The 16,911-nt window shown below is 45.3% G+C and overlaps 1 protein-coding gene across 1 annotated transcript; it reads right to left on the reverse strand.

The window, feature by feature from the left end:
• Positions 1-675: 675 nt before the first annotated feature.
• LOC136587999 (zinc finger protein 354C-like) lies at positions 676-11,606 on the reverse strand. Its single transcript, XM_066586871.1, has 4 exons — positions 11,573-11,606; positions 4,953-5,063; positions 3,400-3,475; positions 676-1,403 (listed from the first exon to the last, which is right to left on the reverse strand). Exons 2-4 carry the CDS (start codon positions 5,052-5,054, stop codon positions 706-708), a joined length of 876 nt encoding a protein of 291 aa, XP_066442968.1. The 5' UTR covers positions 5,055-5,063; positions 11,573-11,606; the 3' UTR covers positions 676-705.
• Between the last annotated feature and the right edge of the window lie 5,305 nt (positions 11,607-16,911).

A 16,911-nucleotide genomic window follows, 5' to 3' on the forward strand; every position in this document is an offset into this window, starting at 1 on the left:
TTGGGTTTACTATTTGGCCAGAATTTCTTTGAATACCTCAATCTTCCATGCAAAGCAGAGGTGTTGGCATTCAGATACTGTCTCACTGCTGATCGGACCAGAGACAGAGTAATGCAGCATGGGAAGTAAGGGAAAGGAAGTGCAGGATAGTGAACTACTGGCAGAATGGTAGGTTTGCAACGTGCTCCATGCCTGAAAGTGAATTACAAACAGCAGGGCAACCGAAAAAAGGGAAGGCCACCTGAAAATCATGAAACAGGGTGCAAACAGTGGCAAATGAGTTGGTAATGTAATAAGTTAGATTTTAGAAAATGTGTTGAAAATTCACATACACTTTAATATTGAGGGCCTATCCTTATATGACACCATCAGTGGAGGTCTGACATCCAGAATCCCTTGCTGGTCAGTGCAATTAAAGGGCTAGAAACCTAACATCATTGTTTACACAGGTACTGCAGTTCCTCCCATTCACTTGAATGATGTCAGACCCTCACTAATTAAGTTTTGATCCTATGAATAGGCTATGAGAACCTCCTTTACACATTTTAATGTCCTATACATTCAGCTGCTTTCATACAGTATACAACAGGCATAAGATCTAACAATAAAGTGCACATACACTCACATATACAAGAGTCATTGCGAGATCAGCCAGTTAGTGAATGACCACTTAATAAAATGACAACACCATGGATATGACATGATTTATTTCATAATACTGTCAGGAATATATGGAGGAGAAGGCCTCTCCAACTGTTGATGTTTAAGGAGAAAGAAATAGTCTGAATAGCTCTTCCCACAGTGGGAGCATATATATAACTTCTCCTGTTTGTGGATTTTCAGGTGCTGGTCAAGTGCAAACTTTCGTGTAAATTTCTTCCCGCAACCGTTGCACTCGTATGGTTTCTCCCCGGTGTGGATTCTGGAATGAACACTGAGATTTGATGAGTTGGTGAAGGATTTGTTGCACTCAGAACATTTGTAGAGCTTCTCTCCACTGTGGCTTTTCTGATGTCGATAGAGGCTTGATCTGTGGGAGAACCTACGAGTACAAAACTTGCACCCATATGGTTTATCACTCATCCCCCTCATGTGCGGGTCAAAAGCTGGTGGGTAAGACATGCTTTCAAAATCAGTGCTAGCTTCTTCACTATCACAATGAAATGTATCCGAGCCATCTATGAGAAAATCATTCAAGTCATCTACATCAGTCGCAGTAGCTGCGTTACCGGAGTCTTTGCTGGAAACATTCTGGACATTCTTCACACTGACTTCCGGAGAAGATCCATCAAGATGTTGTCTTACTGATACCTCTTGCGCTGGTTGAGAAGTTGGTACTCCAGACTCTTGCTCTAGAACTGAAGGTGTGTTGGAGTCAGATGTGTGCTCATTATCAGACGCGTCTATGGAGGGATAAGAACAAAGACAACAACGTCAATTACTCTGTGTACATCAATCGGCTAACTCTCTCTCCATTACAAGTTGAATTGATATGGCCTGATCCTTACATTTGCAGCTTAACCTGGTATTTACTTAAAAGGGTTGTCCAAGATGAAAGTTTTCTGTAATAACTGCTCCCCTGTGGCCACAGAAATTCTTAAGTATGTTTAAATAAGGCCATAACAGTTTGTTAAATCGTCAAGGTTATTATAAAGTTGCTACTTGTGTCTGCCGCCCTTATGTGGTTTCGGGCTGCCGCAAGCATCATTCTGCTGTTCCTGTGCATATGGATTCTCTGCCTGTATTCATCCAGCACTGAGAGGGTTAACCAGTACTCTGTCTCTGGAATTAATAGGCAATCTCTTCCCTACTTAAGCTGAGCTGATGCACTTCCTGGCGGCCTCAGAATTGGTGTTTGTTAGGTTCTGACAGGCTGCTCTGTGTCTTGTCTGCCTCCCTCCCTGTGTTGGGTCTGTTTCAGGCCCTCTGTTCTGTCTGAGGCTTCTTGCATATCTGATCTGTCTGTATGTTTGTTCAGTCCCTCTATCTGAGGAGTCAGCTGCCAACCCCTCCAGGCCTGGTCTCAGCCTTGGTTGGTTGGTCCAGTGGATCCACATTCTGTAAATCCGTAACAGTTATTGCTCACGACATCAAGATATAGATTGTACAGATGAAGGAGGAAGGTACTGTGTTGCATCAGGTTACTCATCCCCAACAGCTTATCTTTTGGAAAGGATTCAGTTTTCCTCTTGACTATGAATAAGTAAATGAATTAGTCCCTACTTATCAGTAAAATAGCAATATTTGCAGATGATACAAAACTATACAAAGTAATTAACACGAGAGAGGACGCGAGGCGGTTGCAAGAGGATCTGGATTAGCTGGGGGCAGAAAAGTGGCAAATGAGGTTTAAAGGGGTTCTGCCATTATAATAAAATTCTATACTTGCCGATTCCTCACCAGGCAGCTTTCTTACCAGATCTTCACATCACCGATGGCTTCTCCGGTCTCATCCAGCTGTCCGGATCCTCTTCTTCCTGTGGTGAAGCGTACATAGCTAGCATTCTGCTTCCTGCAGGGCAATGTACACGAATTCACTAGTGAGGTAGCCTTCACTGCCTAGCAGGGAATGCCGAAACATCGGCAGCCTGCTTTAGTGCGACGTCTCGTCGCTAATGTTTCATATATTAAATGAAACACAAGCGCCGAGACATTGAACATGCGTGCTAAAGCAGGCTGGCGATGTTTCTTAATTCCCTGCTAAGCAGTGAAGGCTACCTCACTCATAGTGTTCACAGCTCTGCAGGAAGTGAGCTGCAGCTAATGGATGCTCCAAAACAGGAAGAAGAGGATCCGGCAGGCTGAAAGTGACGTGACCCTACTCGCCTATCAGGATTAGGGGGATTGATGGCATCCAAGCTCCCCCTGTGAAGTAAGTCCTACCACATACCACACCATACAGCACATAGTAGATTTGGATTCTTTTTCTGCACTTTGTGATTATCATTTTTTTCATTTTGGGACTACTATATTTCTAGGACCGAGGTTATCTTCAATTGACGCTCTCCCAGCCATTAACATCTGGCGGGATTATGTGCTTGCGGTATTCATTGGAAACTAACCTGGACCATAGGCGTGGAGTCCTGTCATCCGACAGGCCCCGCGCCAGGTAAGTCCTTCTACATTATATCTACTTCTACTGTATTCTATTTCCTTGGAACGCAGAGACTACTACAATATTTAGGCTAAAATTAGTTATATCATTAAGTGGTTAAAAAACACATAAGGTGACCAAGTTCTGTGTCAAATATATCTATATAAAACAAATGCAAAATCTACAATTAAAAAAAGTGAAGTTTTGCGAGGGTTTTTTCCAAATTTACTGTGACGGTTAGGGGGTTAAGTAAAAACATACACAAGTAATATAGAAGCACTGCATAGTAATAAACAAAGTCTTACCTAAATTTATAACTTCTGAGTCATTAATACTACAAGGTTTCCTCTCAGCCTCCCTACTGGCACCACACGTGGATACCTGAAAAAGTAAGACATTAAATCATAGACTCCATGTATTATAGAATGAAGATCGGTATCTTTATGAAGGAGAGCTGGCCTGCAACAGAAAAACATGCGGCTAAGCCGCTTCAAAACCTGCAGCTAAGTGCAACGCGTTTTGAAGCAGCGCATTCCCGGCAGAAATCTCGCGGTTTTTCGCTACGGCCTTCTCTTCAATGTAGAAGGTTGTAACCCTAAATTGTATATAAAACTCAATGAAAAGTCGCATTAAAAAAACTCTCTCTTTCTAACATTGGAGTAAAGTCAGTGACTTAAGCAGATGTAGGATTTAGGTTTGCTTGTGTTAAACATGTAAGTTTTGAATTTCCAAGTAGATGAAAAAAAGAAGTCCTCCCCTACAACCCCCCCACCCCCACCACTTCCTGTCTACAAGAACCTTTATTGAGAGAAAGGTTTCACTTCCATAAAGCTAAATCTAACACATACCTTAAAAACTGTAGACCAACACCAAAAATGGCATACTTTTCTGTTTTTTAATGTAGAAAAGTTTTTAAACATTTAACATACTGTAGATTTTTATATTTTGAAACATTTTATAAAACTTATTTTGTCTCACTAGGAGACTTGTGAAAACACGATCACTTGTACAATATACAAAACAGTTAAATCTGCGGGCCAATCCGCAACACAAAGACATGAATTTTGTGTGGTTCGTGACCATGCCCTGATGTTGTGGTCACACAATGTATTTTGGCGCGCATTCCCGAACCAAAATATGCTTACAATAGAATTCTCATTAATTTGCCTTCCTGGTCCCGGAGCGTGGGAATTTTTTCCGTTTTCGCTGAACGGATCCTTTAGAAGCCCCTGGCCACCCAGAGAGCTGTGTTCCCCAAGACGCCTCTCCAGACGATCTGGATTAAGGATGATGAGCAGTCCCAGACACTAGGTGCAGGTGGATTCCCCGCTCTGTGGGAACTCCACTGTACACCAGGTGAGTGTAATCCATTTGGATACTATTACATCTTCCTCCCCATGTGTGGCGCTGACATCTGTTTATTTCATTGATTTGTAATGGTAAATTGTGTCCGTCTTGACGTGTTTTTTCCCGATGCGTATTTAAAATAAGGGTCATGTAAGAAAAAAAAGGGACCTGTCAATTCTTTTTCCATTTTCTGGTTTTCGCGATAGACATCAATGGGACTTTACAATATGAGTCTAATGCCAAAAACAAGCCTAAAAACTGAAAGTGGTTTGTGTGATTTATTTAGACGAGGATCTTTTCCGCCCCGTCAAATACGCCGTGTGAACATACCCTTAGGGCGTGTTTACACGTAGCGGATATAGGTGTGGATTTACTGTAGTGTAAAATCTGCCAGGTGTGAATACACGCTTATGGGAATACTCTGGAAGTACTCTACTGTGGTAACCTATGACGATGCAACACAACATTTTCGACCCCTCATCACCATATAACTCTCCCCACTAGAACTTACACTCAGTAATGTAACGTCACTTTCTTGAGGTGCTTGGCTTTCATGTGATGGGCCCAATACTGAAAACTGTGACGCTTCACCTTCATTTGCTTGTTCAGACATTGTGAATAGCTAGAACGAAAGAACAAAAACATCTGTGATCCCAGCTGTAGTAATATTACTGCCGCACAGAGAAAATACCACACCAAGAAGAAATGCGTGAAATGAGACCAAACTCAACACACAAAGAATTAAAGAGGCATTCGCATATAGGATTTTCATGGCCGAGATGGGATAACTTGTAAGTTCTGGTCCGACCACCAATCGGAATGAGAGGAGCGCTCAGCAGAGTGCTATTTCCATAGTTCTCACTGAAGCGAATGGGAGCTATGGAAACAGGGTGCGCACTGTGTTACTCTGTTTCTGTAGCTCTCATTAACTTCAACTAAGCACTTGGCTTTTTCTGTAGGCTCTGACTCGGCCGAATGGGAATACACTTTTAAGTTATGATCAATTGACTTTATTGTCAAACAATTACAGGTCTCCTGTCGTCCACAACCAGGATGATCAGTAAGTAGTGGCGTCTCCATGTTGGGTGATGCAGTCATTAATGTGACATAGCATTGACTCAATGAATGTTCGAATGCTGTTCTAGGTAGTGCTAACCATGAAGTATTGATCACAGTCCACAGTTTATCTCTTATGAGGCTGTAGGAGAGCATCCACTCGGGGTCCAATTGTGTCCGACAGATTCTCATCTGACAAGAGTTTGGATGATTGTGCGGCTGGCCAAGGAATCATCTGGACACCTCGCAAAGTATGCCTGCTGATATACGATGTTTGGAGCCATGCGTTATCCTCCTAGAAACTGACATTGGGTATGCGCTGGAAATATGGGCAGGCTACAACACGTCATCAACATAATGGCCTGCCATTGATGTATACCAGAGGTGATTGGCTGTTGATTCTGATGGCACCCCTGACAATGACTCAACGTTGACAAGCTGTGTGGACCTCCAAAATGGTAGACGGAACAGCCCTATTGCCATGTTGACTCCAGACCCTCCCTCCATGATCACTATGCCTGAGATAGAATCTGGATTGGTCACTGAAGACCACACCGTGCAATATGTCTTGACAATGGACAGACTGACCTCTAAACTGCTTCGGCGAATATTCAGGAAACTGTCATTGTCGATCTCAATCTGTCCGTACACTCTAGAGAATATCGCCAGCTGTGGATGGCGGAGCCGCTACTGCATGAAGTGTTGACCTATGCGTTGTGAGTTTCAACTCAGTGCTTCGTTCTGCTGACCACAGTCTCCAAATTTGATCTATGGTTGTGGCATCTTGTTGTGCCACATTATGAGGCAAAAACCAACTATCCGCACATAGCCCTATAATGAGACCTTTATTACACTTTTCCGGAGCGGCCCTCAATGGAGTCTTATAGGCATCTTCACACCTTCATCTTTATCTAGACACTAAACACAGCGACACAAATCAGTTCTTCTGGGTGCAACAAAGTTGTGTCAAAGTCATCTTTATAGACTTAAGTTATCGCCCCCTTCTATCACACTTCCAGTTCCCATGATTGACCGAAACAGCACCAATCAGAACAGAGAGACAACTACACAATGATTATCAAATGGCCTCCACCGCTGCAAAAACGTAAGCCATTATGAGCCACAACGGCCCAAGGCCACTTTCAAACGGCGAAGAAGATCACGCGAGATTTGTGCCCTGCGAGACGCACAAATCTCACACAAATATGAACCCTTCTTTTGAACTGAGTCATATACATGAGTGATTCACATGCAGCATACTCGGAACGTATCGCCCGATATCACGCTCGGTCATTTGGAGGTTCGCTAAGGATGTATTTTCAAGGGCTTTTTTGACTATGCGAGTTATCTGCACTACGATTCAAAGTGAAAGTTATATGCTTCATAGGGTGATAATGTAATATATTGCAATATAATGATATAAGGGTGGTTTCATATCGGCTGCGGGGATTCTGTTTCTCTGCTCCGTCCGGAGAGCAGGAAAGGGGAATCTCCACGGCTGAACGGCTCCATCTGTGTATGGAACCAAACAGAACCGGGTGGACCCCATTGACTATAATGTGGTCTTTCCACGAAGCTGCCCAGCTTTTGGACAGAAGAAAAAGTACAGCATGCGGCGCTTTTTCTTCTGGTATCGTGAGACGATCTGCGACAGAACCTCCAGGCAGTGGTGCCGACGCAGATGTGAAACCGGCATAACTTGTTTTACAAAGCTGCAGAGACATGGCTTTACCTTTGGTCTCCATCGGTACCCAATGGTTCTGACCTGTGTGCTCTGCTGTGTTACCGGTCAGACACGCTCAGTACCTTCAAAATCTGTAATGATTACACATTTCGTACAGCCGTGAAAGGCCAGTAGGCAGTAGCTGGCAATGGGGCATTATGGGAGATGTCGTTTTTACACTCGCTACAGCCATTTTAACCCTTTCCAATCCAATTTTATATCCTGGTTTTCCTAGGGGGGCTTACTCTTTTTCTGCTGTTATACAACAGCGCTATCTGCTGGCTAAAGCCAGTACTGCATGAGGTGACACATTGGATAGGCTCCGACAGCAGAGAGGCTGGCAATATACAGTAAGAGAACCCCGACGGACGTCTTCCAACATCGGAGCTGTACAGCCTTAAATCATAATGTCTTTAGACGTCAGACAGTGGATTGGAAAGGGTTACATACCGTGTTTCCCAGATAATAAGACACACCCCGATAAAAAGCCCTACCCTGATTTTCAGGATGGGGGGGGGGCTTGAAATATAAGCCCTCCCAGAAATTTAACCCTAGCTACACTGCATGAAAAAAATAAATAAATACGAAACTCACAGGCAGCGTCTAGGTCCCTCTCTGTGCTCTCCAGGTGCGCTGGTATTCTTCTTGGTCGTCCTCAGTGCTGAAAGAACATTCTCCTCCTGGTAACGTGGGTTGAATATCCCGCCTCCAGCAAGAGAATGATGTGATTGGCTTAGGACCATAGCCTTAATCACAGCCAGTGCTTGATGAGCCAATCACAGCCATGCATTCAATGAAGAGAATGCTCTTTAAGCGCTGAGGACGACAAGGAAGAATGCCAGCGCGCCTGAAGAGCACCGAGAGGGACAAGGACACTGCCTGCGAGGTGAGTTTTAAGACACCTCGTGAAAATAAGACACTGTGCCTCTTTTGGGGCAAAAATTAATATAAGACAGTGTCTTATTTTGGGGGAAATACAGTAGCAATAAGAAATCTGAAGCTGGTAAGAAAGCACTGGTGGCACAGGTGAACAGAAAAAAGATACAGGAGTTCAGTTTGATGATTTAGATGGACGTTTGGAATAATGGCAATCAATGGGAATGTTGGGGAAATTTTGAAACATTTTGCCAAGTCTCCGGAATACCCCTTTAATGCTCCATTCCACCATTGTATTTGGAGTTTTGTTTGTACTACATTAAAATTGTAATAAAAATGATGTCCATTTTATTCTGTGGGTCAGTACATATATGGTGATAGGAAATGTATGTAGTTTTATTAGGTTTTACTACTTTTTATTGCATTGCTTTCCATCACCGTATTCTGAAACCAATAACTTTATTGTTTTCCTGTTGACGAGTCTGAGTGAGGACTCTTCTATTTGCGGTTTAGCTGTAGTTTATATTGGTACCATTTTGGGGTACATACAACTGTCTGATCATTTTTAGTTCCACTTTTTCTGGAAAATGGGGTGGCAGAAAAACCCACAATTTTGGTGCTGCATAAATGTGCGATAAATTAATGCAACATTTTAATAGTTCAAACTTTTCCTAACATGGCGATCCGTCTATATAGAACTCTACTGTTCCTTTAGGTCCCTTCACATGGGAGGATCTTTGGGTAATTGCCGACAACTGTCCCGATTATCACTGCCGTGCCTTCACATAGCAGAGGGAGTCATTCAGAGAATGTTTATTTATCCCCAAGGGTGAATGCTGTCAGAGTAAATTAATACACAACACCAAATTTGCGCTTTTTTGGTCCGTGAACATGGAGCACAATGGGCTCCATGTTACGGATTACATGGCCAAATAGAACATGCTACCTTCTATTTTTCGTGAGCGGATTATGCAATTCTGACCCGCTAATATGAGCGGAATTGAGTAATTCAATTCATTTGATTGGTCTGCGTATTACTGAGGATCAAACGCTCGCAGAATCCACAATTCCTACCCAGTCGTGTGAGATCGGCCTAACCCACAGAATAGTAATGTCATTTTTGGCGCAATGTGTATGCTGTAAAAACAATACCAAAAAAATGGCAAAATTGCGTATTTTTTCCATTTCATTCCACTTAGAGATTGTTTCAGATTTTCAGTACATTATAGGGTGCATTACATACAACTGGTCTGATGAACAGCAACAAACCCCCAGACAGCTACACGGACACAAAAATAACAGGTGTGAGTGTTTAAAAGTAGGTTGGAGAAACCAAAAGTTGAAAAAAAAAGGGCTGCCCCCTTAACCCTTTAAGGACATGGCCTATTATGGCATTGAGGACGCAATGATTTTGGAGGGATTTTAATCTCCACTTTTTAAAAGCCATAACTTTTTTTTTTCCGTCGACGCGGCCGTATGAAGGCTTGTTTTTTGTGTGGCGAGTTGTGGTTTTTATGGGTGTTAATTTTGGGTACATAGACTACATTGTAAAAGTTTAATTCACTTTTTATGATAGCAGAGAGACAAAACACATAAATTCGGCCATTGGTTTTTTTTTTTTGGGGGGGGGGGGGTTACAGCGTTAATCATGCAGCATAAATGACACAATACATTTTTTCCGCAGGTCGGTACCATTACAACTATACCGAAATTCTTTTTTTTTTTTTTTTTTTTGCGTTTTTCCACTTTTCCGCAATAAAAAACCCTTGTTTTAATTATATTTTTTCCTAAATCGCTGCTTTCAAAGTCCTATAACTTTTTTATTTTTCCATGGACGGAGCTCTCCAAGGGCTTGTTTTTTGCGCGACGAGCTGTAGTTTTTATTGGTACCATTTTGGAGTACATACGGCTTTTTTGATTACTTTTATTGCGCTTTTTGAGAGGCAAAATGAAAACAAATAAGCATTCTGCCACTGTTTTTTAGGGGTTTTTTACGCTTTTTGCCGTGTAGGATAAAAAGTGTGTTCAATTTGTTGTTCGAGTCGTTATGGACACGACTATACCAAATATGTGGAATTTTAATTTTTTTTATATTAATAGGGAAAAACGCACAAAAGGTTGTTTTTTTCTTACATTTTTCTTTTTACACTATTTTTATCTTGTTTTTTACACTTTTTATGTCCCTGTGGGGAACTTGTACAATAGCAGCTTTGATTGCTATAAGGCATTGCAGGACTTTTGTCCTGCAATGCCTTATCGCTTGTAATAGCGATCATCGGCAAAGGCAATGCAGGACGCCTGTATCTGGTGTCCTGTTGCTATGACAACCTGTTGGCCCTCCGCGATTACATTGTGGGGGTTTGATGATGTCTTTGAACCCTTTACATGCTGCGAGCTACATAGATTGTGGGGTGTAAGGAGTTATCAGTAACAGCCGGCTCCCACTTCCAGATAGCACGGGATCTGTCCTTATCTCGCACTATGCGCAGCGCGTAAGTGTACATCCTGGCAGCGGGGTACTTAACGCAACAGGACATATGAAAATGAAAGCTGCGCTGTGATTGGTTGCTATGGGCCACAAAGCCGGTTTTGCTGTATGAGTCTAACAGGTCTGAGTGCTATCAGCTGGACAGACCTCGCCCTAAGGCTTCTTTACTTGTAGCGTCTTATACCCATACAGCCTAATGTATATGTTGGTTGCCATGGGATACGTCCTACACAAGTACCTCCACACTGGCAGATGCAGTTACAACTATTTCTAATAGAGCGCTGACCGTACAACCTGCCATCACCGTTATGGGAAGCGGCACTCGGTGAAATGTGCCTTTAAGAGGGGTATTCCCAAAATGTAAAGTTATTCCCTGAACACAAGACTTTGTGATGGCTGGGAATCCCCACGTCCCCTCTGGTTGTCCCTGCGCTTCCTCCATCCGCATTGCATTCCAGCACGCCCAGCTGCAACGCCATTCATTTCAATGGAGCTGTCGGAATTTTCCAAACGCCTGTACTCTGCGATCCCATTGAAAGTGAATGGCGCAGCGTCGCACACGCGCGAACGTCTCCTCCTCGCCGTAGAGGATATAGTGAGCCCAGAGTGAGCAAGACGGGGTCTCGGGACCCCCATTCTGCAGATGGGTGGGGGTCTCAGCAGTCAGACCCCCACCGATCCACAAGTTATTCCCTATCCTATGAACAGGGGATAACTTTATATTTTGGGTTGACCCCTATAAATCTGTAGCAGCCACTAAGTCCCTGCAGGAAGCTCTGCAAGGCACATAGCCTGTGATAATAGGATAGCGCACACATAGACTGATGCCTCCTGTATCACAGCGCTAAATAACAGCATGTATAAAGTGAGATCGTGCAGCTTATGGAGGCCGCCCCTCCGGTGACTCCTCCTGGCAGCGCGGGTGTGAGTGTGAGCGCCGGGTGGCCGCTATTTACTAACACTCCTCATCAGACAAGTACAAGCCTACCTGTATCTTCCCGTCTGAAATCTTAGGAAGCAGACAAAAGGCAACGCCGCCTGATTGGCCGCTCGCAAAGCACGTGATCGTCAGCTCCGAAAGCAATGCTCTCTGGGAGACGTAGTCCTGGCGCTCATACAATTTAATGTTGTGCCACCACAATAAAACTACAAATCCTAGAAGCCTCCCTGGCGGTGACTCGGTTATTTTGGCACAGGAACTAGTGACAGCCTCCATGTTCGCACAACAGTTCTAGCAGCCCCTGACCGTTATGTGATAGAAGCCCAACATGGATCACCAGCCCGAGAGTTGTCGGGCACTGGCGAATGGGCCTACAAACGGCTCCTAACCCTTTCACTGCTGGAGAGCAGTGAGGAGAATTAGGAGCTGCAGGGTTATTCAGTGTAAACATGCAATGGCCGCTGAGTCTAGTAGGTATAGCATGCCTGTGAAGAAGAGCAGATTACTGAGGGCTTTCTGACAGACCACCATTCAGGGCTTTCTGCAGTGACAGCAGGTTGTCACTTGTAGGTTTCTTGAGAGTTTTCCACACGGGGGAAGCTTATGGAGGGTCCAGACGGACGGGGCGGATTCGCCATGGAGATTCCACCGCAAAGTCAAGGAGAATTAGAAATCTGGTCCACAAGCTGCAAAAATAATCTACATAAAACCTGTTCAGAAATAGGCAAAATTCTATCCCAAGACCTAAAGTTAATTGTGTCGGCCATCGGTCAGTTCCACTGGTTGGGGTTGCCAAGATGGCCGCCTCCATTTTCTATGTATTGCTTTGTGTTTACACTGGCCAATCACAGAGCAGGTATAGTCCTAACAGCCATCTTGGCCACTCGAAAACGGAACCCCCGAACAGACAAACTCCAATAGCGCACTCTCCACACCAATCTAGTCCTACGGTCACTAATGGGTGCCATTGGTCATCACTGTGGCCAATCCGAGACCTCAGTGTTGGTATAGGACAGTGATTGGCCGGAGTGATGTGATTGCGCTGCCCGGAAGTGAAAGGGGAACTGGAATGCTACAGACTGACGTGGTGCAAGCTGAGTCTGTGCACTACAGCCTTTAGCTATAACCTTATACACTGAATGATCCATGCATTGGGAACAGCTGGTGGATGACATCTTGTGATCAGTAATGGGGTACAGTGTGATGGCCGCATCATGATCTGCTCTCAGAAAATGTGCCGATATCTCGGTGCAGCAGAAGGCAATATTTGGCAGTCATGTGTAAATATTGTGACTTGAGTGACTTCGACTGGGGGCAGATCATTAGTGCCCGTTAGTGTGTTGCCAGTTTTTCTGAAACAGTTGCCCTTGTTTGCTGGTCCCGAACCACAGTACTAGAGTGAACCAAGACTGGTTAAACCATGGACAGACATCCGACAGAAGATCACACAGCGACAGGCCACATATGGTTGATGTTGGCCTGCATCAGGTAGCATTCCGGAATCTCTGTAACGACAGTGGATCAACTGATCCTGCATTACAACATGCGGATGTTAGACATTTCCACAATGACCATGCGGTGTATCTTGCATCGACTGGGGTTCAATAGCCAAAAATCGAACCCTGCTTCATCGCCATTAACGCCTAACATAGACCAAAGTTAGTTAGATATCTCGCTTGGATGACGAGGGTCCGTAGCACCGATCTAGAATGACCACGACCGAGGGCATTGTTCCATTCGGTGTTGATGTCGGAGGAGGTACCGTTGCCTATCTATTGCACCCACTAGTGCCGTGGACGATCAGGGGGCCTCCGCCATCCGGCAGGGGGTCGTGTCTCTCGATTTTCCTAGCAATTGCTGCGGTTAGGGCACCGTTGGCCGAAACAGCTTTGGACAAGCGGGCAACATGACCAAAAAGTGCAAGTCGTCTCCTTGTTATTGTTTTTGTGATTGACTCAAGCCCAGTGAAAGCCTGTATCTCGCTGTTTCTGATGAAGATAAACCAACGAACACGGAGAATCTGGCGTTGCCATCGCATGTGAAAGGACTCTAGACGCTCAGTGGTTTGCGACCACAATGTCCAAGTCTCCAAGCTGTACAATAATATTGGCATTACACAGGTCTGGTGGAATCGAATCTTAGTCCTGAGTGTAATGTTCTGCCTCTGCCAGAGTTTATCCAGGGACCTCATCGGCGAGGCTGCCAGTGCTATGCTCCGCAGGATGTCCGGAAGCTCCCTCCCATTTGTGTGCTAAATGCTTCCTAGGTACACAAACATACTGACAGCGTCGACTCTCTGGCCATTTACATCTAGGTGCGGAGAGATTGCACCAGCTCCTAGATTATGCAGCTTGTTTTTTTTTGCCAGGAGATGTGAAGTCCAAGGCAGAACGCCTTAAAATCGAACTGTTTCAATGAGTGTCTCAGATTTTTAGATGTGACATCCAAGAGTGCAACATCGTCGGCATAGTCAAGGTCGGTGAAGTGGTACTCCGGAAGAGTGACCCCACTACATTGGACAATACGCTCAAGATTCCAGTCCATGGCCCTGCAGAAGAGTGTGGGAGCCAAGATGCAACCTTATCAAACACCAGACGAGGTCTCAAAACTAGCAGTGGTTGAACCATTGATATGGACTTTGGCGGATGTGCCCTGATTCATGTCTTTTAGTAGACTTAGAAGGGATGTGGGGATGCCAATGCCATGCAAGGCCTTCCAGGGGACTTCTCTGTCGAACGCTGCCTTGAGATTGACATACGCGATGGGGAGCGGTTTGTTAAATTCTCTATATCTCTGAGACGAGTGTAAGAGCGAATATGGCATCCATGGTGGAACGGCCTGCCGTGAAGCCTAACTGCTGGGGTCTCCGCTTGGAGGTCAGGAGTGGTTGTACCCTGGAGAGTAGAACGTGTGCAAAGACCTTGCCAGGAACTGAGAGCAGCATTATCGGCCTGTAGCTAGTGCATGTTGTTTTTGGGCCCTCCTTCCATTTGACGGGGACTTTCCCACAAGACCAGACATGCAGAAATAGTTGATGTAAAGCAGTGCTTATCGGCTCAATTGCACATTTCAGTAGTTCAGGTGGAATGCCATCTGAGCCGGCGGTGCATCCGTATCTAATTTTCTGAATTGCAGAACGGACCTCTTCCCATGACGGAGCATCCGTAGGCACAGAATGGTCATCCACAGCAATGGATGCGAGGTCATGGCATGGGTTAGCCCGTGGATGGTTTAGGGCAGATGAGAAATGTTCACGCCAGCATTGAAGTATCTCATCATGGTTGGTACAAGGGCTGCCATTGGATTTGTGGATTGGCGCATGCCGGCTGGTCCCTGAGGACCCTCGGATTCTGGCGACTGCTTTGTATGCTGCTCTTAGATTGTTTGACTTCAGATCCTCAGTTTGATCAGCCAGAGCATTATAGTACCACTCTCTGTCTTTCTTGGCCTTCAGCCTTTTACATTCCGCTTGGTAGTTTTTAAGGCGGGCTTCCACCTTCACTTCAAGGACCTGCATAGTGTCGTCCATTAGCCAGGGCTGCCTACAGGGACGCCGGTATCCGAGAAGGTCTTTGCAGTTTCTCGGATAGCATCTTTTGTGACATTCCAAGCTGCCTCTGGTTCATCTGGGAGATTGCCCAGAACGTGGAATTGGTTTTCGATTGCGATTTTGTATTGACATTCGAGCGCTGGAATTTTCCTCAGGGCGTCAACGTTTAATGAAGGTTGTGATCTGGTCTTATGGGGCGGACAGAGTGGAACTTCTATTTCGACAACAAGCAAACGGTGGTCTGTGTTTGCTGGAGCTTCGGCCCTGCGGTATACTCGACACAATTTGACAGAATTGCGATGATGAATGAGTATATGATCCAGTTCCTTTTTTGCATGTCCATCGTTGTATATCCAGGTAAACCTATGAATGCTACGTCTCTGGAATCAGGACCCCGCCACTGTGAGGCCCCTTGAGACACAGAATGACAGCATCCAGTGTGAATTGTCATTGGTTGGGCCTTCGCCAAAGGGTTCGGGGATCTGGGTTTGCATTCAGGTCGTCGAGCACTATGAGTACATCATGCGGTGGGACGGACTGCACGGTGGTGGCGAGCTGGTCATAAAAGTCATCTTTTGTCTGCAGCTGTGTATTCTTTAGTTGGCGCATATGCCACAATGATGGTCATGTGACCATGACAATGATCAAACCTGGCGTACAGCAGACGCGGAGAGATTGGATGCCACATTTCCATGGACTGATTTATGGGAGGGCGAAGGATCAGTGCCACTCCCTGGGTGTGGTTAGAGTTACTGGAGTGTAATATGGTGGCGCCATTAACCTTGCGCTGGTCATGATGCAGTAGACGAGCTTCGGTGATGCCAGCTGCAATGATGTTATATCTAGCCAGTTCGTTGATGAGTGCCACCTGGAAGCCAGTCCCATTCAGAGTAAGGACATTCCATGTGGCAAAGCGGGTGACTGAACGCAAGTCAGTTTTTGTGACCCAGTGATCAACCTTCATCCAGAAAGGGCCATCTCGAACTGGGATTTAGGCTCTTTCCTTCATGCGTGCAATGTGAGGTGCTGGTTGGCAACAGGAACTCAGGTTGTCATGTGCTCTAACCTTGGTACTTGAAGTGCTAGCCATTGTCTTTTGATCAGGAGTCCCTGAATACTTTGTCGCCTTGGGCAGGGGGCGACGGAAAGCGCAGTAATGAGGCCCATTTCACAAGTGTATTAATACTAGGCCCTTCACTGTTGCTTGCTGTTGCCGTTTGCCTCGACTAGGAAGTGTATCCGCCTTCAGCAAGGAAGGAGCCGCTGCTGCCCGGCCTTCACCAGAGCCTCATTAGCCAGCCTTATTTGAGGTTCTTGACAGGCCTTCATGGCTACCGTAGCGGCCACCGTACGTTGCCCTGTCAGGCAGTCCCCTACTTGACTGTTGCCCGTCTCCCACGATGAGGACGTGAGGTTGGACTTTTGGGAGACAAAAGAAAGGCCAAAGGAAGGTGTCAATGGACCTTGGACACATAACATATGATCGTATGGAGTGATGAGTCCCATTTCCTGCTGAACCATATGGATACCTGGATCTGCATATGGTATAAACAGCAGGAAGCCGTATCCCATGGGTGCACCATTAAGGTTCAACAGGCCGGAGGTGGCAGTGTCATGGTCTAGGAAGTGTTTTCCTGGCATGGCCTAGGACCATTGGTTATCATACCACAATCCTTGAATGGTGAATGTTACAGAAACCTGTTAGCTGATCATCTGCACCCATATGTTTAGGAAGTCTTTCCTGTCCACAGTGCCATCTTTCAACAGGACAACACTCCATGTCATCGAGCTCAGATCACTAGGGAGTGGTTGGTTCCTTGGCCCCCAAAGTCACCGG

This window comes from Eleutherodactylus coqui, chromosome 13 (genome assembly GCF_035609145.1).
Source record: "Eleutherodactylus coqui strain aEleCoq1 chromosome 13, aEleCoq1.hap1, whole genome shotgun sequence".
NCBI classification, from domain to species: Eukaryota; Metazoa; Chordata; class Amphibia; order Anura; family Eleutherodactylidae; genus Eleutherodactylus; species Eleutherodactylus coqui.

What these genes read in the sequence shown, in the direction of transcription:
- LOC136587999 (XM_066586871.1), bottom strand. Translation starts at nt 5,054, where the DNA reads ATGTCTGAACAAGCAAATGAAGGTGAAGCGTCACAGTTTTCAGTATTG. An exon ending in GTGACGTTACATTACTGAGT is followed by an intron (nt 3,476 to 4,952) that starts GTAAGTTCTAGT and finishes TTACTTTTTCAG; the next exon opens with GTATCCACGTGTGGTGCCAG. An exon ending in CTCAGAAGTTATAAATTTAG is followed by an intron (nt 1,404 to 3,399) that starts GTAAGACTTTGT and finishes ATCCCTCCATAG; the next exon opens with ACGCGTCTGATAATGAGCAC.